Source organism: Vombatus ursinus, unplaced genomic scaffold (assembly GCF_900497805.2).
Source record: "Vombatus ursinus unplaced genomic scaffold, bare-nosed wombat genome assembly UNPS02014942.1, whole genome shotgun sequence".
NCBI lineage: Eukaryota > Metazoa > Chordata > Mammalia > Diprotodontia > Vombatidae > Vombatus > Vombatus ursinus.
The window spans coordinates 10,052,056-10,075,716 of NW_020954720.1; the positions used below are offsets into that span (position 1 = coordinate 10,052,056).

Genomic DNA, 23,661 nt, shown 5'->3' on the forward strand with positions numbered 1-23,661 from the left:
TCTGGAAAGAACCATAAGCCATCATATTCAATCTCCTGCTTTTACAGATGAGTAAACTGAGACCTATAATTGAGGGACATTATCCTGAGAGAAGTGGTATTATCACAACTCTCAAAATCTTAAGTGAAGTCAAGAACAGTGGGGAACAAAGAAAGGTCTAATTTGTCAAATTGCACTCTAATAGAGCCCTCAAGAGTCCAATATCATGATGGTGTGAGGATGAAATAGCAGAGAAGGATTTTTTAAATTGCTTTTTTTAAAATATGTATATACAGATGTGCATTTAACTAATGGGACAGTAGAATCATGAATTTAGATCTCAAAAAGACATCAAAGGTCATTTAGTCCAAGCACCTACTTTGACAAAAGAGGAATTTCAGGCCCAGAGAGGAGAAGGTCACACAGCTAGGAAATGGCAGAACTCAGATTTGAACCTGTGTCCCCTAACTTGAAGTCTAGCACTTTGTACTGGACACATTGAAGCTTCCCTTTAGTTGCTAGTAAAAATAATGATGTCGTTTGTTAAATATTCCATTATGGTTTTTTAAAATCTTGACTTCTCTTTTCTGACATTCTTTTTTATTGACAGAGAAACAAATTCCATGGTGGAAGAATTTATGTTACTTGCCAATGTCTCTGTTGCAAAGAAAATCCACGAAGAATTTTGTGAACATGCCCTGCTTCGAAAACATCCTGCTCCTCCTCCATCAAATTATGAAGTCCTTGTGAAGGCAGCTAAAGCCAAAGTAAATTCCTCCAGCATCCAGATTGTTGGATGTGGCTGTCATTGCTTAAATAGTGAATCACTTTTGCCAGGGGTGGGGAACCTGCAGCCTTGAGGCCACATATGGTCCTCTAGGTCCTCAAGTGTGGCCCTTTGACTGAATCCAAACTTCACAGAGCAAAATTTGAACAAAATTCAGGTAAAGGGCTGCACTTGAGGACCTAAAGGGCCACATGTGGCCATGAAGCTGCAAGTTCACCATCCCTGATTATTCCATTATGATTTTGCTTACTTTAGACATACTGTAAAACATGCCAAAAGTTCTGATTCTTCTGACATAAGATAATCTAATTCTTGACTCTGTACCCAGTTTGCCTGCCTTGTAGTTTATCCATTCCATATTTTCTTTTGTTCTTTATTGGTATCATTGTCTCTGCCTACTTTTTTATTGCCATTTTCCTGATTTTTGTATAGACTACCTCAAGATGCTAAGGCCAAGTTACTAAGCGAGGTCTTAAAATCCCAAATTTTAAAAAAAAAATCTCTTTCTCCCCATTTTCTAACCCAGGGATGGTTTAAATCAAGCACATTAGTAAGAATTTCATTATCCAGGTAGCTTGCTGTGTTAATCATTGAGAATTGACAACATGGAACATACTCCTTGAATGATGAAATATCCGCAAGAATCCTTGTATTTTGGATCTTTAAACTTGAGTAGTAATAGTGCCTCTTAATAGTATTTATGTTCAAGAACTCAAACTCCACCTTTGAAAACATAAATATACTTTTATTAGACATGCAGAATAAAACTGCTCAGTTTACTGTGGGGAAATTTCAGCTCAAAAATAAATGTGGAAAATTTATTTATTAAAATGGGAATTACCGTTGATAACTATTTGGTATGAAGAACATTAAGTAATTCCTGTCACCATAGACAGGGAGAGATCAATAGAGCTAAAATTCTAAAGGGAGAGTTTTCATACACCAGAGCAGGGCAACATAAGACTACTTTTTTGAGGGGTTGCCCTGAACTATTCTTGTTTGTCTGATTGGTTGGAATGAGAAAGAACCTAACTTTCAAGTACAGTAAATTCCCTTGTGTCCACCCAAATACCAAACTTTAAAGCCAGAGTAAGAGATGATGGGTATGCTCCAAGTTACTCCTCTGAGTTTACCATTCCTGTCTCTGCTTTTGATTTCTAAATCTTCTTCTAAACTCAAATAGAAATTATTGGAATCATGGTGGGAAATGACCACTCTGACTTTGCAATAGATAAGAAAGAAAGCTGGGCAGAGCCTAAAATGTGCTGTAGATTTTGAGAACAGACTGCAAGTGGCTTAAAGAAAGGAGCTTTCTTTGATGAATTCAGCTGGCCAGGCCCAAACACCCTATGTCTTAGCACAGTTGAAATAATCGGTGCAGATGGCTGCTTAACGATAGTCTGTGATCTGGCAAAGATCACAGAGAACAGATAAGAAGAGGTACTACAGAACTTCAGAAAGGCGAAAGTCCCAAATTTCAAAAGAGAGTATTATGGGAATAGTTAGCATTATCTAGAAAAAGGAAGTAGTAATTACAAAAAGCCAGTGTGGTTTTATTAAGAATAGGTCATGCTAGTAACTTCACTTTCTTTTTTTTTTTGCAGTTAATAGACTGTCAGATAAGGGAGGATGCTTTATGTACAGTTTATGTAGATATTTAGGAAAGCATGTAACAATGTCTTTCATGTTATTCTTTTTGACAAGATGGAGATATATTGATTATATGAATGGATTTAGAACAAGTTAAATGGCCAGACTCAATGAGTTGTCATCAAAGTCAACTTAGGATGTCTTTAGTGGCTTGCCCCAGGTAGTTAATATTTTTATCAACAATTTGGATGAAGGCATAGGTGGCGTGCCTAAGAAATTTGCAGATAATACAAAGCTAGGCAGGGTGGAACATATTGTATGATAGTCAAGATCCAAAAGACCTCAACAGGCCAAATGAAATAAGAGTTGTGGGTTTTAGTGCAATGTAAGTTGCATGAGTCAACATTATGACAGCCAAAAAAAGTATATGTAATCTTAGGCTTATGGACTTGAATTAAGCTGAATTCAGAAGGACTTACTATCCAGGGCTATCTGAATTTATTTTATTCTGTTATACTGTCTGAAATTGTATTAATCAGATACTTAATCCGAGTTAAGATCTTAAAATGCACACTCTTCTGGGTGGGTTGGGAGCATCACTCTTTCATAAGCTACAAGAATAGTAATCTAACTACAACGTTTGCAGAGATAACGGATACTTTTGATAGTGAGGAGAGACAGTTGGCAGGTAATTTTTTTTAAGGGCAAGCCTGGTTGGGATGCTACAGTGAAGTATTTAGCATCAGAGAAAGGCCCTAGGAAAAGGGCCATAAGGAAGTGGAAGGGAGCTACAGAATAAGAGGTAGGATGTTGAGAAATAGCATTGCACTGTCAAAGGGTCATGGAGTTAGGGGTCTTAAGTTCAATTGTCACTTCAGATACAGTCACCAAATTCTCTGAACCAGTTTCCTCATTTATAAAATAGGGATAATATCCACAGGATTAGTGTAATGAAAGTCCTTTGCAAACCTTCAAGGATTATTGATAGGGGAGTTAGGATGAATCCTAGCTTTGAAATACTGACTTAACTACTCTCTACCTCTGTGACTTTGTGCAAGTCACTTAACCTCTTGGGGTCTCAGTTTCTTCATCAATAAAATGGAAGGTTTGACTAGAGTCAATTCCTATTCTAAATCCTGTTTTCCTAAAAAAAAAACTAGGTCTCTTAGGAACTTGCATACTATTTAGCTGACCTTCTAGAAGCCTAGGAAATAATAATGGTAAGTGACAATAGAATGTTTTAAAATTGGCAAAGCATTTAACATTTGAACTTACTCAGGGTCACAAAGCACTTAAATCTCCCTTGACTTTGTCTAGTTTTGGTACTCTGCCACTATCACACTTTCTTATTTTGTGTCTTGGGGAAAGCAGAGGAAGACAAGATGAAGGAGGAAACTCTTCCTCCTTAGTACTACTATTTTCGTATTAGCACTAATTCTAATCTCTTCTCCCCTTATCTGAGGTGCCCAAAGGAAGGTAAATTTTGATGGCCAAAAGCCACCTAGGTAACTTGGGGTTTACTGGCTAGATTTCTTTCTCAAAGACCAAGCCTTCAACCAAATTCACTTTTTTTGGGGGGGGGGGGCTAGGCAATAGGCTTAAGTGACTTGCCCAGGGTCACACAGCTAGTTAGTGTCAAGTGTCTGAGGCCAGATTTGAACTCAGGTCCTCTTGACTCCAGGGCCGGTGGTCTATCCACTAAGCCATCTAGCTGCCCCTCAATTCACTCTTGATCTCGTGGTTTGAGTAACAATAGGTCCCTGTCCAGTTAAGGGTTATTTTTTTGGGCCCTCCAGGTTCAGAGCGAATGTAAATAATAACTGTTTCAATTTTGGCCAGCAACCCTGTGGGTCTTCCTCTCCCACTTTGATTTTTTTTTTTTAATTAAAGGGGCCATTCCTTGACATGCTTCTTTAAGAGACCTATTTGTTGAATGGACATTGCCTCACTCAAAGTGAGAACCTGGAAACACCTTAGTTTAAAAGGGCCAAGGTCTCCCACTGCATCCTGGGCCAACTCTAGTTGTCCTTACTGATATCTGGCGCCATCTCAGATGGCTCTGGAGGAGAAAGTGAGGTTGGTGACTTTGCATATCCCTCCCTCATTCAAATCAAAGTCAATTGCAAGTCATGTTATCATCCCCCTGTTGACATGATCCTCTTCTTGGACAAAGGATCAACCACACACAACCACACAAACTTCTAATTCCTATATCCAAGTCTTAGAACTTAGGTTGGTATGATAGTTTAACTACATTATTAGTTTAAAAGATCTATCCCTTAGTCTTAGAACTTAATCGTTATATATAATAATGTTTTTATAGTGAAATATGTTCAGAGTTCTAAACAACTAATTTTAAAACATACTTTAAAAATATTATCTGCTCAGAAATTGGAGTGGGCTTTTTTGAATTCATTAATGATAGTAGTATATATTTGAAAGGCTTACTTAAAAATAAAAATGTAACAATGATATTTTCCTAGTCTTCTCTTTTCTTACAGAATTTGGATTTTAAGACTGATTCAGCAAAGGCTTTGGCTGACTCTTTAGACCAAGTGGAATCTCCTGATTTCCCATATCTCAACACATTATTCAGGATATTAGCCACTCGCTGTATGATGCAAGCAGTTTACTTCTGTTCTGGAATGGATAATGATTTTCACCACTATGGCTTAGCGTCACCAATATACACACATTTTACTTCACCCATCAGAAGGTACTTTGCGATCATAAAACTCAAGAGGAGAAAATAGAAATGATACATCCAGTTTTGATGGAGTATTTTTAATCAGTATAACAAAACTTGTATATTCTTTTAGTTGTTTTTGCAAGTATTTCTGCTTGCTATGTAAAAAAAATTTTTTTAAATTGTGCTTTAAATCTAGACCATGATCATGTGCATTCTACAAAATGACATTTGAGACAATGTTGATGTGTGAAAATATTTTTCTTTTCCATATTTCTAAAGATATGCAGATATAATTGTCCATCGGCTTTTGGCAGTAGCTATAGGAGCAGACTCTACTTACCCAGATCTGACAAATAAACACAAACTAGCAGATTTGTGCAAAAATCTCAATTTCCGACACAAAATGGCACAATATGCACAGCGGGCATCTGTCGCATTTCATACCCAGGTTCGTGTTTAATTTCATAGAGTGATTAAAAGTGAAATTTTATTCTTCCAAAATAAGAATATGCAGTCACTAAGAGTCCTTAAAATGTTATCAAAAAGAAAGAAAACATTAAGGTTTATGAGGATGCTACATAATTGAAATGAGAATATTGTAGGTGTACGTTTTCTCTGAGCTCCCACTTTGAACATTCTAAAGATCAGTAACTATTTGAAAATGAGTTAGTATATGATGGTAATCATTTTACCTTTCCCCTGTTGATTATATTAGGAAGTAAAACATTCCAACTTGGTGTTAAGATGAGTTCAAAAACTTCCATACTCTGAGCCTTATTTTCCTCATCTTTAAAATGAAAGTATTGTACTTTATGACCTCTAAAGTCCCTTCTGGCTGTAAAGTTGTGATCTTATGATCTTCCATTGGTAAAATGGTTGGAAAAAGGAAAAAAAAAAAAGAACTCTGTAGTTGTCACTTGTATTTTAGTAACATTCAAAAATCTAACTCGTGTGATTTCAAATTACTTATTTTTAAAAGGTTTATTTTCTTTATAATATATAACTGAAAGAAGTTTTCCTATTTCTTACAGCTGTTCTTCAAAAATAAAGGAATAGTGAATGAAGAAGCCTATATTTTGTTTGTAAGAAAGAATGCTATTGTGGTGTTAATTCCAAAATATGGTTTAGAAGGAACTGTATTTTTTGAGGAAAAAAACAAACCAAAACCAAGACTTGCTTATGATGAGGAGGTATGGTATATGGTATAAATATATATAGATATAGATATATACATATATATATTTTTTTTTTCTTTTGTGGCATACTTTGTGTCTGCATTGCACCTTATAGAAGAGTAATGATACATCCATGAATTTGGGAACTAAAATAGCTTGGCCTCTTTGTCAGATTCTTTAAGTACTGATTAAGCACTTCTTCCTTTTTGACAGTATTGTGGTCTACTATATTCCACTTGGGTCAACTAAATTACCCACATTTACTCTTATAACTTATTTCCTTCTACTCGGTTCCAGATTTGTTATTTCATTGTTATAGGCCATTTTCTGTGGAGCAGTTCCCCTAACTGGTGCAGATCATCAACTGTTTCAAAGCTTATAGTTTTAGAAAGTTGGCCAGATTTATGAGAGGTGGTGACTTACCTCTTCCTGGTCTCACAATAAGCAGATGTCTGGAACAGTTGCGCAGTGGATAGAGCTCTGGTCTTGGAAGTCAAGAGGACCTGAGTTCAAATGCGGCCTCAAACACTTGGCACTTAATAGCTGTGTGACCCTCGGCAAGTTGCTTAACCCCAACTGCCTCACCAAAAAGCAAAAAAAAAAAAAACCACAAACAAACAAACAAAAAATAAGTAGATGTCAGAAGAAGGACTTGAATCCAGGACTTCCTGAATCCCAAGGCAGCCCTTCTGTATACTTGCCATCCTATATATTACCTATATACAAAAAAATTTTAAGAAAGAAATGTTTAAATTATTTTACTTGAAGTTAATAATTGTCCCTTCCATGGGAAGGGGAGAACTGATTATTTTCCATCCCTGTGTAGCTGCCTCTCCTACTTTGGTCCTTATTTCAGTTTCTTATGTATTTCTTTTCTCTCCTCATCTCTCCTGTTCTTCTTGGTCCCTCTTAGGATATCAGAGTAAATATCCAGGCCCTCCACGGTTTATTTCTAATCCTGTGGGAAGACTTAATCAGTAGGTTAGCTGGTTTAGCTACACATTCCTTTTTTTCTGGGCCAAAGTTGCTTAATTAAGCCCCAAATTTAAGGGCAGGAAATAGTAATCAACATAACATTTCAGTAACACTGATTCCTTCCTCTTGAGGATTTAGATGAATTCCAGTTAATTTTGTTAACTGCTAAGTAACTTTTTTAGTAAATAGGATTGAGAAAGTCAATAAGAATTATTCAAAAGTATGTGGGTCTTGAGCTCCCTGGGTAGCCCATAGTAATAATCTTCATTAAAGTATGGGTAGGGTGAGGAGAGAACAGGGAAGGAGGAGAAGAAACTGTGTGAGTAAAATAACATATTGGTGTATCATGGGTACCAGATCAACTATTGTTACAAATTGGTCAGATCACATAGTTGTTTGTGATTACGAAATATTTTAATTGAACAGAAGGTGTAATTGAAGTGAAATATTTTAATTGAACAGAAGGTATAATTGAAATGAAATATTTTAATTGAAGCATATGTAAGCAGTAAGAATGAAGCTACAAATGTCTGAAAACAATAAAAAATAGTTTTTAAAATGTACTTTTTAAAATTTAGATGCCCTCACTAAAAGTAGAAGATACAGAATTTCATGTTTTTGATAAAGTTAAAGTGAAAGTCACCTTAGACTCATCCAATCTTCAACATCAGAAAATTCGTATGTCCCTGATAGAACCACAGGTAAGACTGGATTTACAGATACTCATGTTGTGGTAGAATAATGTGTGTGTACTACTTTTCTGAAAGATATAAGAATAAAAAGATGTCTGTGGACAGAAGTTCTTATAAAGCCTTTTCCCTCCTTATTTTGACATTTAAGAGTTTAAAAATGGAAATGTCTTCAATTATCATTTGTTACATCTCTTACATAGTTTTGGACAGTTAGGTTGAATCAGATGTTTTAAAAGTTCCTGCCAGGCTAAGTGATGTTTCAGTATTTTCATCAAAAGTGATTTTAAAATTTGACGTAGTATGTTACACACAAACTGAACTTGAATATAGGTTTACCTGACTTTAGACAGATTTCTGAAAATTTTCTATATTAAATGCTTGTTTATCAGACTTGTGTATCTGTAAACTTCCATCATGGTTTCAGTAATATGTTCCCATTAGAAGTATTAGTGGCTCCGGCATGAAATAAAAAATTTTGAGTCCTAGCTTTAAAAAAAAATGAAAAAAACTGCTTTAGCAATTCACCTGACTTAAATAAATTACAGTGTTCTGTATCAGTTTTCTTAAGGTCTTGTTTGCTACATATTTATCTTCTTTTGTACCTGTAGATAATTGCTTCTTGAGTTTCTGTATTAATGTAACTTTTTGGTGTACTGAAATATCAGGTTTGGGGTATTTTGTGTGGAAAGGGGCAGAGTGGAATAAAGAGTTTGGTCTGAGAGGTAAGAGCTGAAAATCAAAAAATCTGGCTTTTCATTTTGGTATTTTGTAAAGAATGGTAAATTATCCATTGTGGAGGAGGCGGGGTGAGGAAGAAACAGTGTCAGGAAGAGGGATAAAGGGGAGCTAAAAAGATTAGAGATCACTTAAATATAGTGTCTTCTGTCTTCCCTTACCCATCTTCCTGGACCATTCTTTAACACTAGCAGAAATCAGGAAGTAAAGTACATAATTGCAATAAGCAAAACTTACTTTGTTTTTGTTGTCAATTAATATTTTTAATTAATAGTCAATGTCTTATGATTTTATAATTTTTTTATGACATCTTAAATTTTTTTTCTTCCACTGCATTCTGTTAGATACCAGGAATAAGCATTCCTGCTGATTCTACAACCTTGAACACTGATGAACCGGAAAAAAAGAGGAGCAAGCTAGAAAATTAGCTGTATCTAACAACAGAGACTGTTACAAAATTGATTTCCTTTTGTAACATTGGGGAAGAACACTGGCAAGTTTCATGGTTAAAAGTATCGGGTACAAATTTAATTTGTTTCTTTTAAAATGCATTTTAATCATTTTTAAAATTTGCATTTTTATTAAACAATTGCCTTCAAGTCTTTCTCATCATCTTTGAGAAAAGTACTTCTCTTTTCATTTTCTACATGTAACAACTATTATTTATGCAGAAAAATTAAATTGAATGCCCATCACTTACATACTGATAGGATAGTAACTTCAGGGACCAGATAAAGATCATTTAAATGAATTTACTTCAGAAGTGCCAGTTACTTCACTGGCTTATTTTGAAGCATTCATCTCTTTATTGAAAAACTGATTTATTTGGCATAAATAATTCCTGATGTCTTAAATGAGGGGAAAGAAGAGGACCATCCTGGATTTAGAGGATAGAAAAACAAGATGTTGTCTAAATGCCCAAAGCTATCAAAATGCTTAAGTATAAAGGTAATTTATTCTCCCCCCCCCACCCAGGTGTACTTTGCCTTTTGGTATTCTGGAGCTCATGTTTCAGTGCCCCTTCTCAGAAAATTACCAGTCCCTATTGCACTTCATCTGTTAACTGGAGACTGATCTGATTATACTGATCCATCCTAAAGTATGAAGGACTGATTGCCTTTTCTTTAACATTTTGGAGGGAATTACTTGTTTGACCAAAATGAATCTTTAATTGGTAGGATTTCAGGTAATGTGGAAATTCCCTTCCAATCTTTAGGTTTTTGTTTTTTTTTTTAATTAAATTCTTTGACTATGTGGGGATCCTTCCGTATTAGCATACTTCTCAGTCTAAAATACTTCCAAGTAAAGTTAGCCTTAAGGAATTACATAGCAGAAAGAATACTGGACTAGGATTTAAGAAATCTAGATTCTAATTCAAGCTTTATTGCTAACTCATTGTGCATGATCTTAGACAACTGCATGACACTGAACCTTTTGGGGCCTCAGTTTTCATATTTGAGGGTTAAGAAAGCTTCCAGCTTTGAAAGATATATTATATAGCACCGTCTCTTCAGGGATATGATGAATAGTGGAGAGTAGGAAACTGTTCTTTGGCTTTTATATATAACTTAATAGAATCTGGAAAACAGAACTTTTGATTCCTTGGTATGGTATGCTAACAAACTTTCTGGGAGCTTCCAGCTGACAATTGTAGTTACCACCAGGTTTAAGGAACTAGAACAAAGACCTTCTGGACTTAAGATTTTCTTCACTTAACAGCAATGTCTTCCATTCTGCTGTAATAATAATATCCCATAATTGATTGTCTGTTGAACATCCATTCTCTGGTTCCCTGCAGGAAGCACAGGAGATGACTCCTCAGTGCTCCTGAATGGTAGTAAATATAGCTTAGGTGGCCTTAGGATGAGGGCAGGGAAAAGGAGAGTTTCTGGTCCCTTCCTGCTACAATTCAAATGAGGTATCATTAAATGTAGGAATTTGTTTTATTTGAAAGCGCTACTAATTTCTGTTCAGTTTGGATGATTATACTATTTGAGCTCTAATCTCAACTTTCTTCTTTGAGAATTAATACTTTCTTCAAAAATTCTTTATTGAATATGAATTTAATGCATTTTGGTGCTAAAGGATGTGTTTAATATCTGTGGCTTTGGTTTTATGCCCTTGTTAGTGGTCACTTTTGGAAAAGTTCCACATAGAGCTGAGAATGTGTATAATTCTTTCTGTTCCCATTCAGTAATCACCAGAGGTCTGTTACATATAACTTTCATAAAATTCTATTCTGGTCCTTAACTTCTTATCTTTTGGTCAGACTTATCTAAATCTGAGAGGGATACCCTGAGATCTCCAGTTATTTTAGTTTTATAATCTCTCATTCTATATGTTAATTTTTCCTCTAATGATAATTACATTGGGATGCTATACCATTTGGTACTATTTATTAAGTATTGATATTCTTTATCTGTGGTGCTTTAAGCATAATGTACTTTCCTTTTTTTTCCTTTTTTTAGTCAAGTCTTTTTATTATGTGTTTTAGAGAATAATTACTGCCCTTGCTTTTTGAATTTGCTTTAAGTATAACAGATTTGCCCTAGCCTCTTATTTTATCTCTGAGTCTTTTAGATTCTGCTTTCTATTACATTCTACCTTCCTTCATTTTATGGGTGATTTTATCCCATTCCCATTCCCAGTTATAATTGTTAATTATATATTTCCCTCTATCTTATCCTTTTATGTTTTTTAATCCTTGCTACTCTTTTTGTAACAAAAGAGTTGTGAGGAGTGATATCGAAATGTTGAGAGGAAAATGTTGAGAGAAGTGTCCTCAACATTACTGATCTATATTTTATGTAATTTGCTTCTTCGCTATCCTGTTTCATTCCCCTCACCTAGTTCCCAATCATGGAGTCTTACCTTTTATTTTTTTTCTTCCTCCCAACTCCACCTTCATGTTTTACCCTCCAAAAATGGAGTTTGTCTTGGGAGTAACATCTCCCTGAATTTACCCTCTCTTAATCCCCTCTATTGTTTCCCTGTCCCTACCTGATTCTCTATGGAATTTAATTTCTACATCAGAGAGAGAGAGAGAGAGAGAGAGAGAGAGAGAGAGAGAGAGAGAGAGTGTGTGTGTGTGTGTGTGTGTGTGTGTGTGTGTGTGTGTGTGTATGCGTATGCGCATGCACTCTCAATCCTCATTTGTCCCTTTCAGATCAAAGTGAAGTTCAAGTGCAGCCTACTTTCATCCATTTCATATTTGTATAGTCTTATGATTATTTGAAATAATCCATTCTAGCTTCTTTTCCCCTCTGTTTCCTCGTGTGTTCTTCACTCCTTTCATTTTAAGATCAAAATATAACAAAACTGCCCTTTGTCTTATTACGTCAATGATTCTTGAAGACATTAAGCTTCTGAGGTCATTTTTGCTTCCTCTCCCCCAGTTTTAAATGCTTCATTATGATATAGTTCCTTCTAGTTCTGAGTAGATAATCTCTTATTGAGGAATAGTTAGAAGTCCTTTATTTTATTGAAGGTCCATTTCCCAACCCATATGATTATACTCAGTTATACTCAGTTTCACTAAGTAAGTTATTCTTGCATGTAAGCCTTTATGTTTTGCTCTCTTTAGTATTCCAAACATTTCTGTCCTATATAATGGTAATTTGCCAACTGTGGCTCCTTGGTACTTCAACTCTTTCTTTCTGACTGCTTATGCTCTCTCTCCCCCAACCCACCCTCCTTCAACCCCTCTTCATTTATTTTAATCTGGAAGTTCTAGATTTTGCCTTTGACATTCCTGGTAGTTTTCATTTGGTGGTTTCTTCTAGGAAGTGACCAGTGAGTTCTTATTTTCATTTTGCCCTTTGGTACTAATAGGTGTAGACAATTTTCATTCATGATGTTTTTTTTTGTAATTATTTTTTTTTTTCAATTATCAAGCATTTGTTTTTTTCTCTCCCTTGCACCCTCCCCCTTTCTTCTGCCCAATAAGCCCTTGGAATAAATACGCATAGTCAGACAAAACACGTGCTTCTCTATGACCTTTTGACTAATTCTCAACTCTAGTACTTTACAGACAGTAATGTTTAATCACTAGAAGAATATTGGTGGATCTTTGTTCCAGGGAAAAGTTGGGTGTCATTAAAATAATTCTGTGGTTTTCTGAAGGCAATCCAATCCATTTTTCTGTTGAATTCTGGGCTTGATTGTTTATTAGTAGTATCAGTCTAATATATAAATACTAATAACAACTAAGTGTCCAACTGCGTGTCATCACCTGTGCCATATAAATTCTTCATCCACTCATCTTTTCTTGTATGAATAATTAAGCCGAATTCTTTTAGTGATTGTGGATCTTTTTTTTTTTTTGCAATCTGCATAGTTGTTAACAAATTGTAGCATCTGGAAAATCCCACGATATACAGGTTCTGTTATGTCTTTCAAGAATTCTTGTGTTCTTTTATCATATGCATAGGAGAAACCTTTGTTTAATAAACTATTAAGTGCCTACTACATGCCAAGCATCATACTAGGTGCTTGGGATACAAGTACAAGGAATGAAACAATCCCTACTCACAAGAAGCTTACATTCTAATAGGAGAGAAAAGTATATATAAAAATATATTTAATATAAATACAAAGTTAAGACTCTTTAAGGTAGTTTTGTGAAAGTCTCCATGTAATCCTTTCTATACTGTCATCAAGGATGCCATCAATTCATTAGTGGATACTTTTCAAAAATTTTATATAAGTAGTATGTCTATGGGTTGGTGATTATTGATGCTCTCTTGATTGCCTTTTTTTATATGTAATAATAAAAGTCAAAGATTTTTATCTATTACCTTTGATACCTTCCCTTCCTTCACATACTTTGAAAACCAGTCACTGAACACCCTCAGAATTGTGTTACCTCTAACACCAACCCCCTGTGTATAAACCTGGTCTAGTTCAGCTACTTTTTTGATCTTTTGTTTTTTTAAATACCATTTCCACTTCTCTTGTAGCATTCCCGTAATTGAGATGTTTGAGACCAAATGTGATTCCACTTGCTATGTATGTTCAGCCATACTCGAACAGCCTTTCCAGTATAGAATCTGCCAAAGTTTGTACCTTGGTAGTACAGCATTTAAGAACCAGGGTCATTTCCACTAAACAAATAGAGTAGGATTTTGAGGGAAAACTTAAGAGTTAAAAATGAGCATGTTCTATAAAAATGAACATGTTCTATAAATTAAGGGGACTGGCTCTTAGCTAAGAAACTATTATTTTACATGTTATAGCAGTTACCAACATTACTATTATATTTCCATTCACTTTAATACTATTAACATTTATTAAAGAGTCAATTCTGTGCCATGGACTGAAGTAGGAATACAAAGACAAATGCAAAAAAAAACTTCTCCTCAGGGATCTTACTTACTGGGGGAAACAACACTTTTACACAGAAAATAAATACAAAATTTGGGGTGGATTTGATTTTCAGTAGGGGAGGGGAAAGCACCAATAGCTGAAGGGATTGAGAAAGGTCTTATATAAGAGGTGTCAACTTGAGTTGTGTTAAATTCTAAGAGGTAAAGGTGAGGAAGTAGGTACAGCAGACAGGAAGAAGAGTCTGGGGAACGGCAAGATCATTTTGGCTATTATGCGGAATGTATGAGAAGTAGTAGTCAGTCTGGGTTAGTGCCATATTGTACAAGCTTTAAATGACAGAGTAGTTTGTATTTAGTAGCCTTAGGGAGAACAAGGGCTACTATCCAGTTACTGAAGCTTTTTGACTGACCCAGTCAAACCACTGCTCGTGGGGACCTGACTCCTGTTTTTTTATGGCCTATGAACTAGGAATGGTTTTTACTTGAAGTTTTATTGTATTTCAAAATGTAAAAACCATTCTTAGCCCTTCTGCTCATTACAAAAACAGGGAGCTGGCCAGACTTGGCTTTCAGATTATAGTTTGCAAATCTTCGCTTTATTTAGCTGCTATGTGATAGATTGGGGGACAGAGAAGAGATTGGATACAGGGAGACCAATTAGGAATCTATTGCTGTAATGCAGGAAAGAGGTGATGAGGTCCTAAACTTGGGTGGTAACCATGTTCTCAGTGGAGAGAACAGGAGTGGATGCAACAAATATTAGGGAATTGACAAGACTTAGCAACTGATTAGATGTGGGGTGTAAGGCAGCCTGAGAAGTTAGTTTATAAGGGGATGAACCTGGGTGACTAGAAGAATGAATGACAGTGTACTTAACAGAAATAGGAAATTTAGAAAGAGGAAAAGATGATGGTTTCTATTTTAGACACATTAAATAGAAGAATTTAAGTGGGACATCCAGTCAAAGGAATCCAGGAGGCATTCAGTGATGGAGCACTGAAATTCAGGAGAAATGAGAACTGGATATAAATCACTGCATAGACATGATTAGGAATTAAGTTCATATTATTCTAAGAGTAAGCCCATGAAAAACCTTGCAATGGTGAAGGATAATCCAGAAAAATATACTGTTAAGAATCTATCAGAAGCAATTTCACAAAAACTTAGGGAGGAGGGAGTGGCCATGAGTGTCAGAAAATGCAGAGACAAAATCTAGTGGATTTAGCAAATGAGATCATCAGTATTCTTTGTGAGAGAATAGCTTTAGTTGAGTGGTGGGGGTATAAAAGACTGCAAATGAATTAAGTAAAATGAGCAGGAGTTGAAATGACGTAAAACTGCGTATGGTCTTTGGCCAAATTCAGGAGAAAATATATAGGATGATAGCTTGATTGAAAGGCAGAGTCAAGTGGTTTTTGTTTTGTTTGGATGGCTAGTAGTTAGGCATGTTTGTAATCAGCAGAGAAAGCCAGTTCATAGGTTGAAGAAAAATGGGATCCAGCTATAAAAGGCCTTTACCTAGAGCAAAGGAAGAGAATGAAGAATATGAGGATATGAGATCTAGAATGAGGAAGAAGGCATTAAGAATGACCTCAATTTAAAGTATGAACTTGATGGACTTTGCTGAGATGGACTGGTGTAAAGGGCTTGAGGGGAGGTGATAGCTAATCAAGTAAGAACAAAAAGATTATCGAGAGGGCTTAGTTGAGATAATCAAATAATTTGCAGTGGACATAGTTGGTATGGTTTTACAACTTCCCCATCAGGATTTAAGCAGTATAGGAGGAGAGTATCATCTTGACGGACACTTAAAGCATCACCATTTAAAGTGGGGCAAAGTGGCCAGAGGTGGTGGAATGTACCAGTTAAGCAATTAGGACAGTGACTAGCATTTGCAATAAAGACAAAGGTTTAGAATTGGTAGGGAAAGGATAGAAGTTAAGTTCTGACAGAAGCATTTCATATTTCAAAGTTAAGTAGAACACTTGTAGATTTCTTTTTATGGAATAGGCTATGGAAGGGAAAGAGAGTTTTCATCAAATATCTTAGTATTTGCAAATAAGGAGTGGAAAACTAGGCCTAATGATTGAAGACTGCATACTGAATAAACTAAGCTTGTTTTTAGTCAAAGTAATTTTACATCTATTATAACAGTCTTATTTAATGGTTACCTACTTAAAGAGCAATGCTAAACAGAAATGTGAAAAACAGGACAATTTATTAATCCCCTACATCAGAAAAAAATCATGTCACATTTAACAAAAAAATTCATTATGATCAAGTCACTTGAGGTAATTATGAAGATATAATGATAAAAATAAATGTCTGCTTCTGTGATTTGGTGAAGTTTCAGGAGCTCTTCTGCCCTTTTTTTTTGTAAACATCAACTTGGGCATTTGGTTTTCAGTGCCAGCTTTCACATTGGGAAGGGAAGGAAAAAAGGGTTCAATCTGTAGTTAAGGCAGTTTTCTCTCAATCATAATCACATTATTGAGCCGGTGCACAGAATATCTTCAATTGGCAATTCAGTGATGGTCTACAGTTCTGATATACACACTTCTACGAAGGATGTGCTGTTTTCCTCCAATATCCTTGTGTTGTACGTTCTTGCTAATTAAAGAAAAAAAAAATAAAGAATACCTTGTTATCAGTCTATTTGATAAAGCACCAAGATTTCTTTTGGGGATCGAACATTAACACAGTGAATTAGCACACTCAGGCCTATAGTCAGGAAGTCCTGGGTTCACATGACCCTGAGCAAGTCACTTAACCTATATCTGCCTCAGTTTCCTCATCTACAAAATAACAGCACCTAACCGCACCACTGTTGTGAGGGCACAATGAGTTAATTATATGTAAAACACTCTGTAAACCTTAAAAGTACTATATAAATGCTAGTTGTTATACATTTTTAGAAACATTTATCTACTTGTGTTTGGATTAGGATGACTATTGGGGATTAAAATTTATTTCAGAAACCTATACCATACACACAAAAATCAGTGAGAAGTAGTAAAAGCTAACTTTAATAGGAAAATAATTACCTTAAAGATATATTTTTTAAATGATTCAGCAGTATATAAATTTTCTAATATATATGATATATCCTAATGAATAAATTGGCTTGTAATTTGAGTAGCATTTCTTGGCTAGTAATAAAATGTCACAAGATTCTTTTACCATGGAAATATAAAGTTACACAAAGATGACAAATATTAACACATACACGGGCTATCACCATAAAAGTTCATAGGGTTTTAAGACTTACAAAACACTTTTCCCATAACACTAAAAGGAAGTAAGTACTACTAGTATCATTTTATAGATGTTAAGAAACTAAGACTGAGAAAGGTTAAGTGGCATGCTGATTAAGAGAACCAAAAGTTAGAATTCTGGCTCCAGGAAAGCCCTGGGCCTTTCAGTAATAATGGCTGACTGCTAACAAAGCTATCCTGAACAACTGTCCACCTTCATTAGTATATAGGTTATCTCCACTTTTTACAAATGAGGAGACGCAGCTATAGTAAGTACTAGTCCCTCTACAATACCACAGCTCTCTCAATAAGAAAAGAAGCCCTTACTATTACCATTTTGAATCTAATCAGTTACCACCTTTACAGAATATGCATTAGCAGATAATATTAAAATTATTTATGCTTAGTATTTTTATTTATGAACATGTCTGATTAGTCTTGTGACTGAGATACTTCAGACATACCAGAAGACCGAACACAGAAACTAGAAAACTAGCTGTAGTGTTTTGCCACTCCCCTTAGAAAAGCCTTCTCTTTCATGATGAGTTAAAATACCAGGCCAAGTAGGAGTCCTGTTTTTAAACTTTCTGTCATTTCACACTTTCCCTTAGAGAAGGATTCTGCAAACCATAACCCACAGGCCAAATCTAGCTCTACCACCAGAGCAGCTAATGATTTTACGTTTTAAAATAAAATTTTATTTTAAAAAACCTTAGAAAAAAGAACTAAGTTCTTACTGAAATTAGACCTAGAATAAACAGTTGATGATATTGATAACTGGTTTTATATAGATCTTGTTAAGAATAAAGAATTTCACCACAATAAAACCAAAATACAAATACTGTATCGTACCACCATATAGTTTTTCCCTTCAAAAGTATCCCATACCTTTGCTTCAGCAGCTTGAGATTTGTTCTGAACTTCAAAGGATGGTGCATCATTTTCTCTACAATAGCTCTCTGTTCCAATTCCAATTGTATCAATAATACTGCTCCCACAAGTCTGTGTATTATAGCCACTATCCACCTGAGAAGAATGTTAAAAGAAGTCACCTAAGAATTAAATCGCAAACTCTAAACATTTTATATCAACATATCGACATGTGATCTTGAAGAACCTTAAAGGTATTTTAAAATTTTAATACATCTTTAAGGAACCTTAAATATATGATTAAATTTTAAACTATGAGCTAATTTCATCAACTATTAATAATTACTACTGTATATCACCATGTAATATGCAATAAAATTATGCTGAAATGAGTAAAATATGCATGATGAGTATAAAGTAGCAAAACTGTAGGGTAGGATTAAAAAAAATTTTTTTTAACAAATCTATCAGAACATACCCTTAAAGAATGAGCTTGATTCCCTTCAAAACCATCACATTTAGGGTATACAAACTTATGGCAATAATGCTGTCACTGTTAAATCTTTGGCAATAACATTTACAGACATGCCACTCAAGAAAAGTTATTTCTTTATAATAAGAAAGAGGGATAATGGACAAAAAAACTGACCCAAGATTTGGAAGTGACCTTGGTTCAAATCCCATCTCTGGTACTGGCTGTATGACCTATGGCAATTCACCTAACGACACAAGAAACCCATTCAGATGAAGTTGAAGAGCAGTTGCCTACTGTGCAATGATAGTGAATTTCCTCAAGTGGAGCTCCTTATATGCCAGTGAAATTACAGGTTGCATCTCACTTGACTATCAACTATTATGCAAGTCATTCCTCTTGTAGATCACAATGGACTCAATGATTTGGGGCTACTGACAAAAATTTGTTATATCGAAGGATCATCAAAAGAATGTGCTACAGATTCCCAAAGGGACCACGTTAAAGGGGAAAACATTTAGCTGTCAGTGTTTCACCATGTTTGCTTGGGTATTTTTTAAAGACTGCTTTATTTTATAATCACACCTAGCAACTGATAATTAGAAATTAGATATCTGAGATATAAAAAGCTCATTCACTGGCATACATAGGTAACAAACTTTTTATATGAAATGGTAGCACTCTAAGACTAATACAAATTCTTAACTTCAGAGCTGGATGAAATCAGAGGTCTTCTAGTACAACAGATATCTGAATAAGGATTCCTTCCCACAACGTATCAACCAAGTAGTCTTCCAGCCCCTGTAGAATATTGCCAATGATTGCTTTTTAGCAGTACTAGGAAAAAGTGCTAGAAAACTTCTTTTTGGACTCCCCAACCATTAAAGTGCATGCCACTTTTGACTTCTAGCTGCTTCAATTTGGCATAAATCTACACAGGACAGAGAAGCAGGAAGAGGATTAAAACCTATTCTTGTTTCACAAAATAAATGAAACAAGGACAATGAGGAACATCATTTGAAAAAATGTCTAAAAACAATGTTCAGCAGGATCCTAAATTTTTCCCACCAAAAGTAACTTTCTTTTTGGCTAGAACCTCTGGCCACATAGAAAGTAGTTCCTTATACCCTTTACTTCAGTTAAACTTAATTTTCATTAAATAATTCAGTATCTATTTAAAAAAAAAAGATGTCAGAGCTTTGAGAACCTACCAATTATTCTTTTTCTTGACTAGGCAATTGGGGTTAAGTGACTTGCCCAGGGTCACATAGTAAGTGTCAAGTGTCTGAGGCAGGATTTTAACTCAGGTCCTCCTGACTCCAGGGCAGGTGCTCCATCCACTGCGCCACCTAGCTGCCCACCTACCCATTATTCTTAAAGATCCTTTTTACTGAATAAACTTAGTTAAATTTGCTGAACTACCACCACTGCCCAACATTTATCTTGTTCAAGTCTTCAGTATTATAGCTATATTATAGTGAAAATGAACATTGTTATCAGTTATTATGTTAGCTGTTGCATATAGAAACCATATTTCAACTGGGGGTCAATATATTTATATTGGCTACTGACCTGCCAATCTTCTTCCTATAAAGGATATACTTATATATTTGCTACCTAGGAATAATACTCCACCTTGGATTACTTTGAAATTAGATATCTGGTCAAGATAGGCAATATAGGGTAGAAAATAGGATCATGAAAATAGCTTAAATTCTCAGAATGTTTGGAATCCTAGGTAAGGCTTTCAGAATTCATTTCTAAAATGAAAGCAACCTTGACCAAAATGAGAAGGGTGGTGCTTACTTGGAATTAACTTAACTACAACTGCAACTCAGGTGAAGTATGCTGAGAGAAATCTAGAGCAAAAACGACCTTTATTTAAATTAAGGAATAGATGTGTTCTTGATATGCTGTTATCTATAAAACAAAATCACGTTTTCCTGGTGCTTTAGATAAGAGTTTATGGATCACAGAGTGTTAGAGCCAGAAGAAATTTAAAGATGGCATCCACTAGATGCCAGCTTTACAGATTATGAAATAGGCTAGAAAAATAGAGCCATGACAATTCTCAAGACACAGTCTAGTGTTTTTCAAAAATACTGTAGCTGCCTAACCCTTCTAAGAAACTAGAGATTCACTTCTGCAAGAAAAATTTTAGTCCTAGGATTTTTTCCTTTTAATCATCATTTAAGAATGCACTAAACTGCATTTCCCCCCTAAATCATGGAAATGATTAATTCTATTTTCCTAAGATAAAGTTTTATAATAAAAATATTATACCAGAAACTGCATTTCCTTAGACTAGATCCACATGAGCGAAAGCTGCATCCTGAGAGGTTGCTTGGACCTTTAGAGGTAGTCTGTAGAGACCACACAACTTGATTTCCTTCCTGACCTACCTAGCCTAATATTTTCTTTTAAAATCCTAAGGTTAAAAAAAGCAACTGATCTTTCTGGTGTATTTTACTGCCTAATTAACTTAAGATAACACGAGAACCCTTATTATTTACTAACGGTTCTCAGGCTATTATAAAGGCAGACTGGTGTACTGGACAGAATTCTGCGTCTGACATCAGTAAGAAATGGGTTCAAATTCTACCCTGAACACTTATTAGTATATGATCCTGGGAAAGCCACTTAATTTCCATGTCTCTAGCCTCAGGAAGCTCTATCAGCCTTAGACACACTTGCTATCTCCCTTAGTGGAGAGCATTCCACTGTTCAAATCATAGATTCTTTGTGTAATAGTGATTTTTTAAAGGGCTGTGAAATGAAATAACTTATTTTGGATTTCACTAAGAGTATTACAAAAATCTAATAATTTACTATAGATCTAACCATTTACCATAGTATGCCAAGATACGGACTTGGAGCTGGAAGGGACCTTAGACAGCATTCATTCCAAATGAAAAAACTCAAGCCCAGAGAGGTTTAAGGATTTTCTCAAGGTCCCCATACTTTTAGTGGCAGAGCCAGGATTCAAAGCCAAGTACTTGGACTCCCCACCTGGCACCTCTTCCACTGTAGCAAACTGCTCATGAAGTATGAATTTTCATTAGTGCTTACCCACGGAATTAAAGCAACAGGCCCCTCTGTGCAATTATCAGTTCATGCTATAGATTTCATACAGTCCAAAGCACTCATTTTATAAACTAGGAAAATGAGGCCAGGAGAGCTCAAGTGACTATAGGATGGTAAGGGCAGAGCTGATGTTCATACCCAGGTCCCTCTGTCCACTAACCTAGTTCTCTTTCTCCAATGGGTTTTTAGCCTGATGGAGGCAAAGAAAGAGTGTACCCACCCAGCCAAGTCATATTATGTGGCAATAACCCTTCTGGCCTGTAATACAGGCCATTTTTGTAAAGTAGTGAAGGCATGTCACTTGAGTGCCTGTACTCCCAAATAACTCCATTTCTTGAAGCAAGGACTAACCAACCTTAGTAACAAGGAAAAGCTGGTTTTATGAAGTGGGGGGAAGATAGGATGAGCTTTTCTTACTGAGCTGCTTACAGTCCTGTGGGCATATCTTGGATGACCAACAGTATTAATAAGATGCACAGTATAGTGCTCACCAAGAAACAGAATCCATGGTATATTCCAAGTTTCAAAAGATTTAGGAATATTATATTTTGAGTTTATATTCTTATAGTAACAATATTAAAATTGTTTCTTTCTAACTAAATTCAGAGAAGTAGAGGAAGAAGAATATGTGGTTGATGCTTTAAATGAAGGCAATGGAGAATACCAAAAAATAAGTTGAAATGATTTCTAATGCCTTACCTGAATACTACTGCTTTCACAAGGAATTACACTGCTTTCTGCAAGAGGTGACATGCACATATGAGAGCTTTCAATACTGAAAGCAATACCGGTCATAAATCCAGTCATTGGTAAACTCCCATTACCAACTGTATCCTTAACCCAAATGTTCTCATCTGCTGCCTCCACAGGATCAATCATCTCTACAGAGCTATTCTCCTTTTCACCTTCAATGTCTTGCAGTAATGCCAATTCTTTCTCACAAGCACTGGATTGATCTTTTGTAATAGACATGGTAGCCACAACTAAATGTGTGCCATGTGCAAAAGCATCCCTATCTAGCTGTCGTAGATGTACTCCAGCAGTTTCCATTGATGGTAAAGAGGCATCTTCGGGAGGAGCATTTTCTTTTTCTTCTTCTTCTTCATTATGATGCTCAAGAGTAAAAGGTATACGAATAAGTGAAGTACGGTACTGAGTACCTCCTTTGCACGTCCCAAGTCTCATAGGAGACCAATTTTTAATTGGAGAACAGCCATCTATATATGGACTTCTGGTGCAGGAGCTGGTAATGCCGTTAGAATTTGGGGCAGATGGCATATCAGGAGAACGAAAGGTAAACTTCCTTGGTTCTAAAGATGAAAAAAAAAAAGTATATGTATGTGTAGATACACATACACACACACACACACACACACACACACACACACACACACAAATGAGTTTAGAAAATGTTATTACTTACATATTTATGACACTAATTAAAGTCATTAAGAACTTTTATTTCAGGAAAACTAGCTTCCTACAATTAGAATAATTATTTAACTGTTACTGCCAAAAAACAACATGAACCTATTAAATAATAAGGATCTTTCAAATCATACTCTTCTCAATCATAGACTAGTTGACACCAAGAGAAATCTTTTAAGAAATATTTTCCATTAAAAAAATATTGTTCACATTAATATAGTAACGGATGTGTGCTTCATTATTTTGTTAACAGATAAGTAGTAAAAAGCTTATAATTTCAGTTTCTAAATATAATAATAAGGGGCAGCTAGGTGGCGCAGTGGATAGAGCACCAGCCCTCAAGTCGGGAGGACCTGAGTTCAAATCCAGCCTCAGACCAAACACTTGACACTACTAGCTGTGTGACCTTGGGCAAGTCACTTAACCCCAGTTGTCTCACTAAAAAACAAAAAACAAAACAAAAAAAAAAACATAAATAATAAAAACAAAAACACAACCTGCATCTTATCAGAATGCTAAAACTTTAAATGTAGAAAATAAAGAAATACATTTTTGATCACTATTAAAGTATAAAATTTCAGGGAAGAAGGGGTTTTTGATAATTCTT

At 35.4% G+C, this 23,661-nt stretch overlaps 2 protein-coding genes across 3 annotated transcripts in view; one reads left to right on the forward strand and one right to left on the reverse strand.

The window, feature by feature from the left end:
* Nucleotides 1-9,234, forward strand: part of DIS3 (DIS3 homolog, exosome endoribonuclease and 3'-5' exoribonuclease) — a 40,392-nt gene extending 31,158 nt beyond the window's left edge. Inside the window, exons 16-21 of the mRNA XM_027844524.1 lie at nucleotides 590-746; nucleotides 4,858-5,072; nucleotides 5,325-5,493; nucleotides 6,077-6,235; nucleotides 7,774-7,896; nucleotides 8,967-9,234. Of these exons, the coding sequence (XP_027700325.1) occupies nucleotides 590-746; nucleotides 4,858-5,072; nucleotides 5,325-5,493; nucleotides 6,077-6,235; nucleotides 7,774-7,896; nucleotides 8,967-9,050 (907 nt within the window). The 3' untranslated portion in view covers nucleotides 9,051-9,234. The remainder of the gene's footprint in view (nucleotides 1-589; nucleotides 747-4,857; nucleotides 5,073-5,324; nucleotides 5,494-6,076; nucleotides 6,236-7,773; nucleotides 7,897-8,966) is intronic.
* Nucleotides 9,235-16,147: 6,913 nt separating this feature from the next.
* Nucleotides 16,148-23,661, reverse strand: part of BORA (BORA aurora kinase A activator) — a 31,483-nt gene continuing 23,969 nt past the window's right edge. The window contains exons 10-12 of one of the 2 annotated variants that reach the window (XM_027844526.1): nucleotides 22,326-22,936; nucleotides 18,089-18,226; nucleotides 16,148-16,552 (exon numbers count right to left, since the gene is read on the reverse strand). In XM_027844526.1, coding sequence (XP_027700327.1) covers nucleotides 16,472-16,552; nucleotides 18,089-18,226; nucleotides 22,326-22,936 — 830 coding nt within the window. In that variant the 3' untranslated portion in view covers nucleotides 16,148-16,471. Of the gene's footprint in view, nucleotides 16,557-18,088; nucleotides 18,227-22,325; nucleotides 22,937-23,661 lie in introns of both variants that reach the window. The other variant, XM_027844527.1, reaches the window with a different exon arrangement.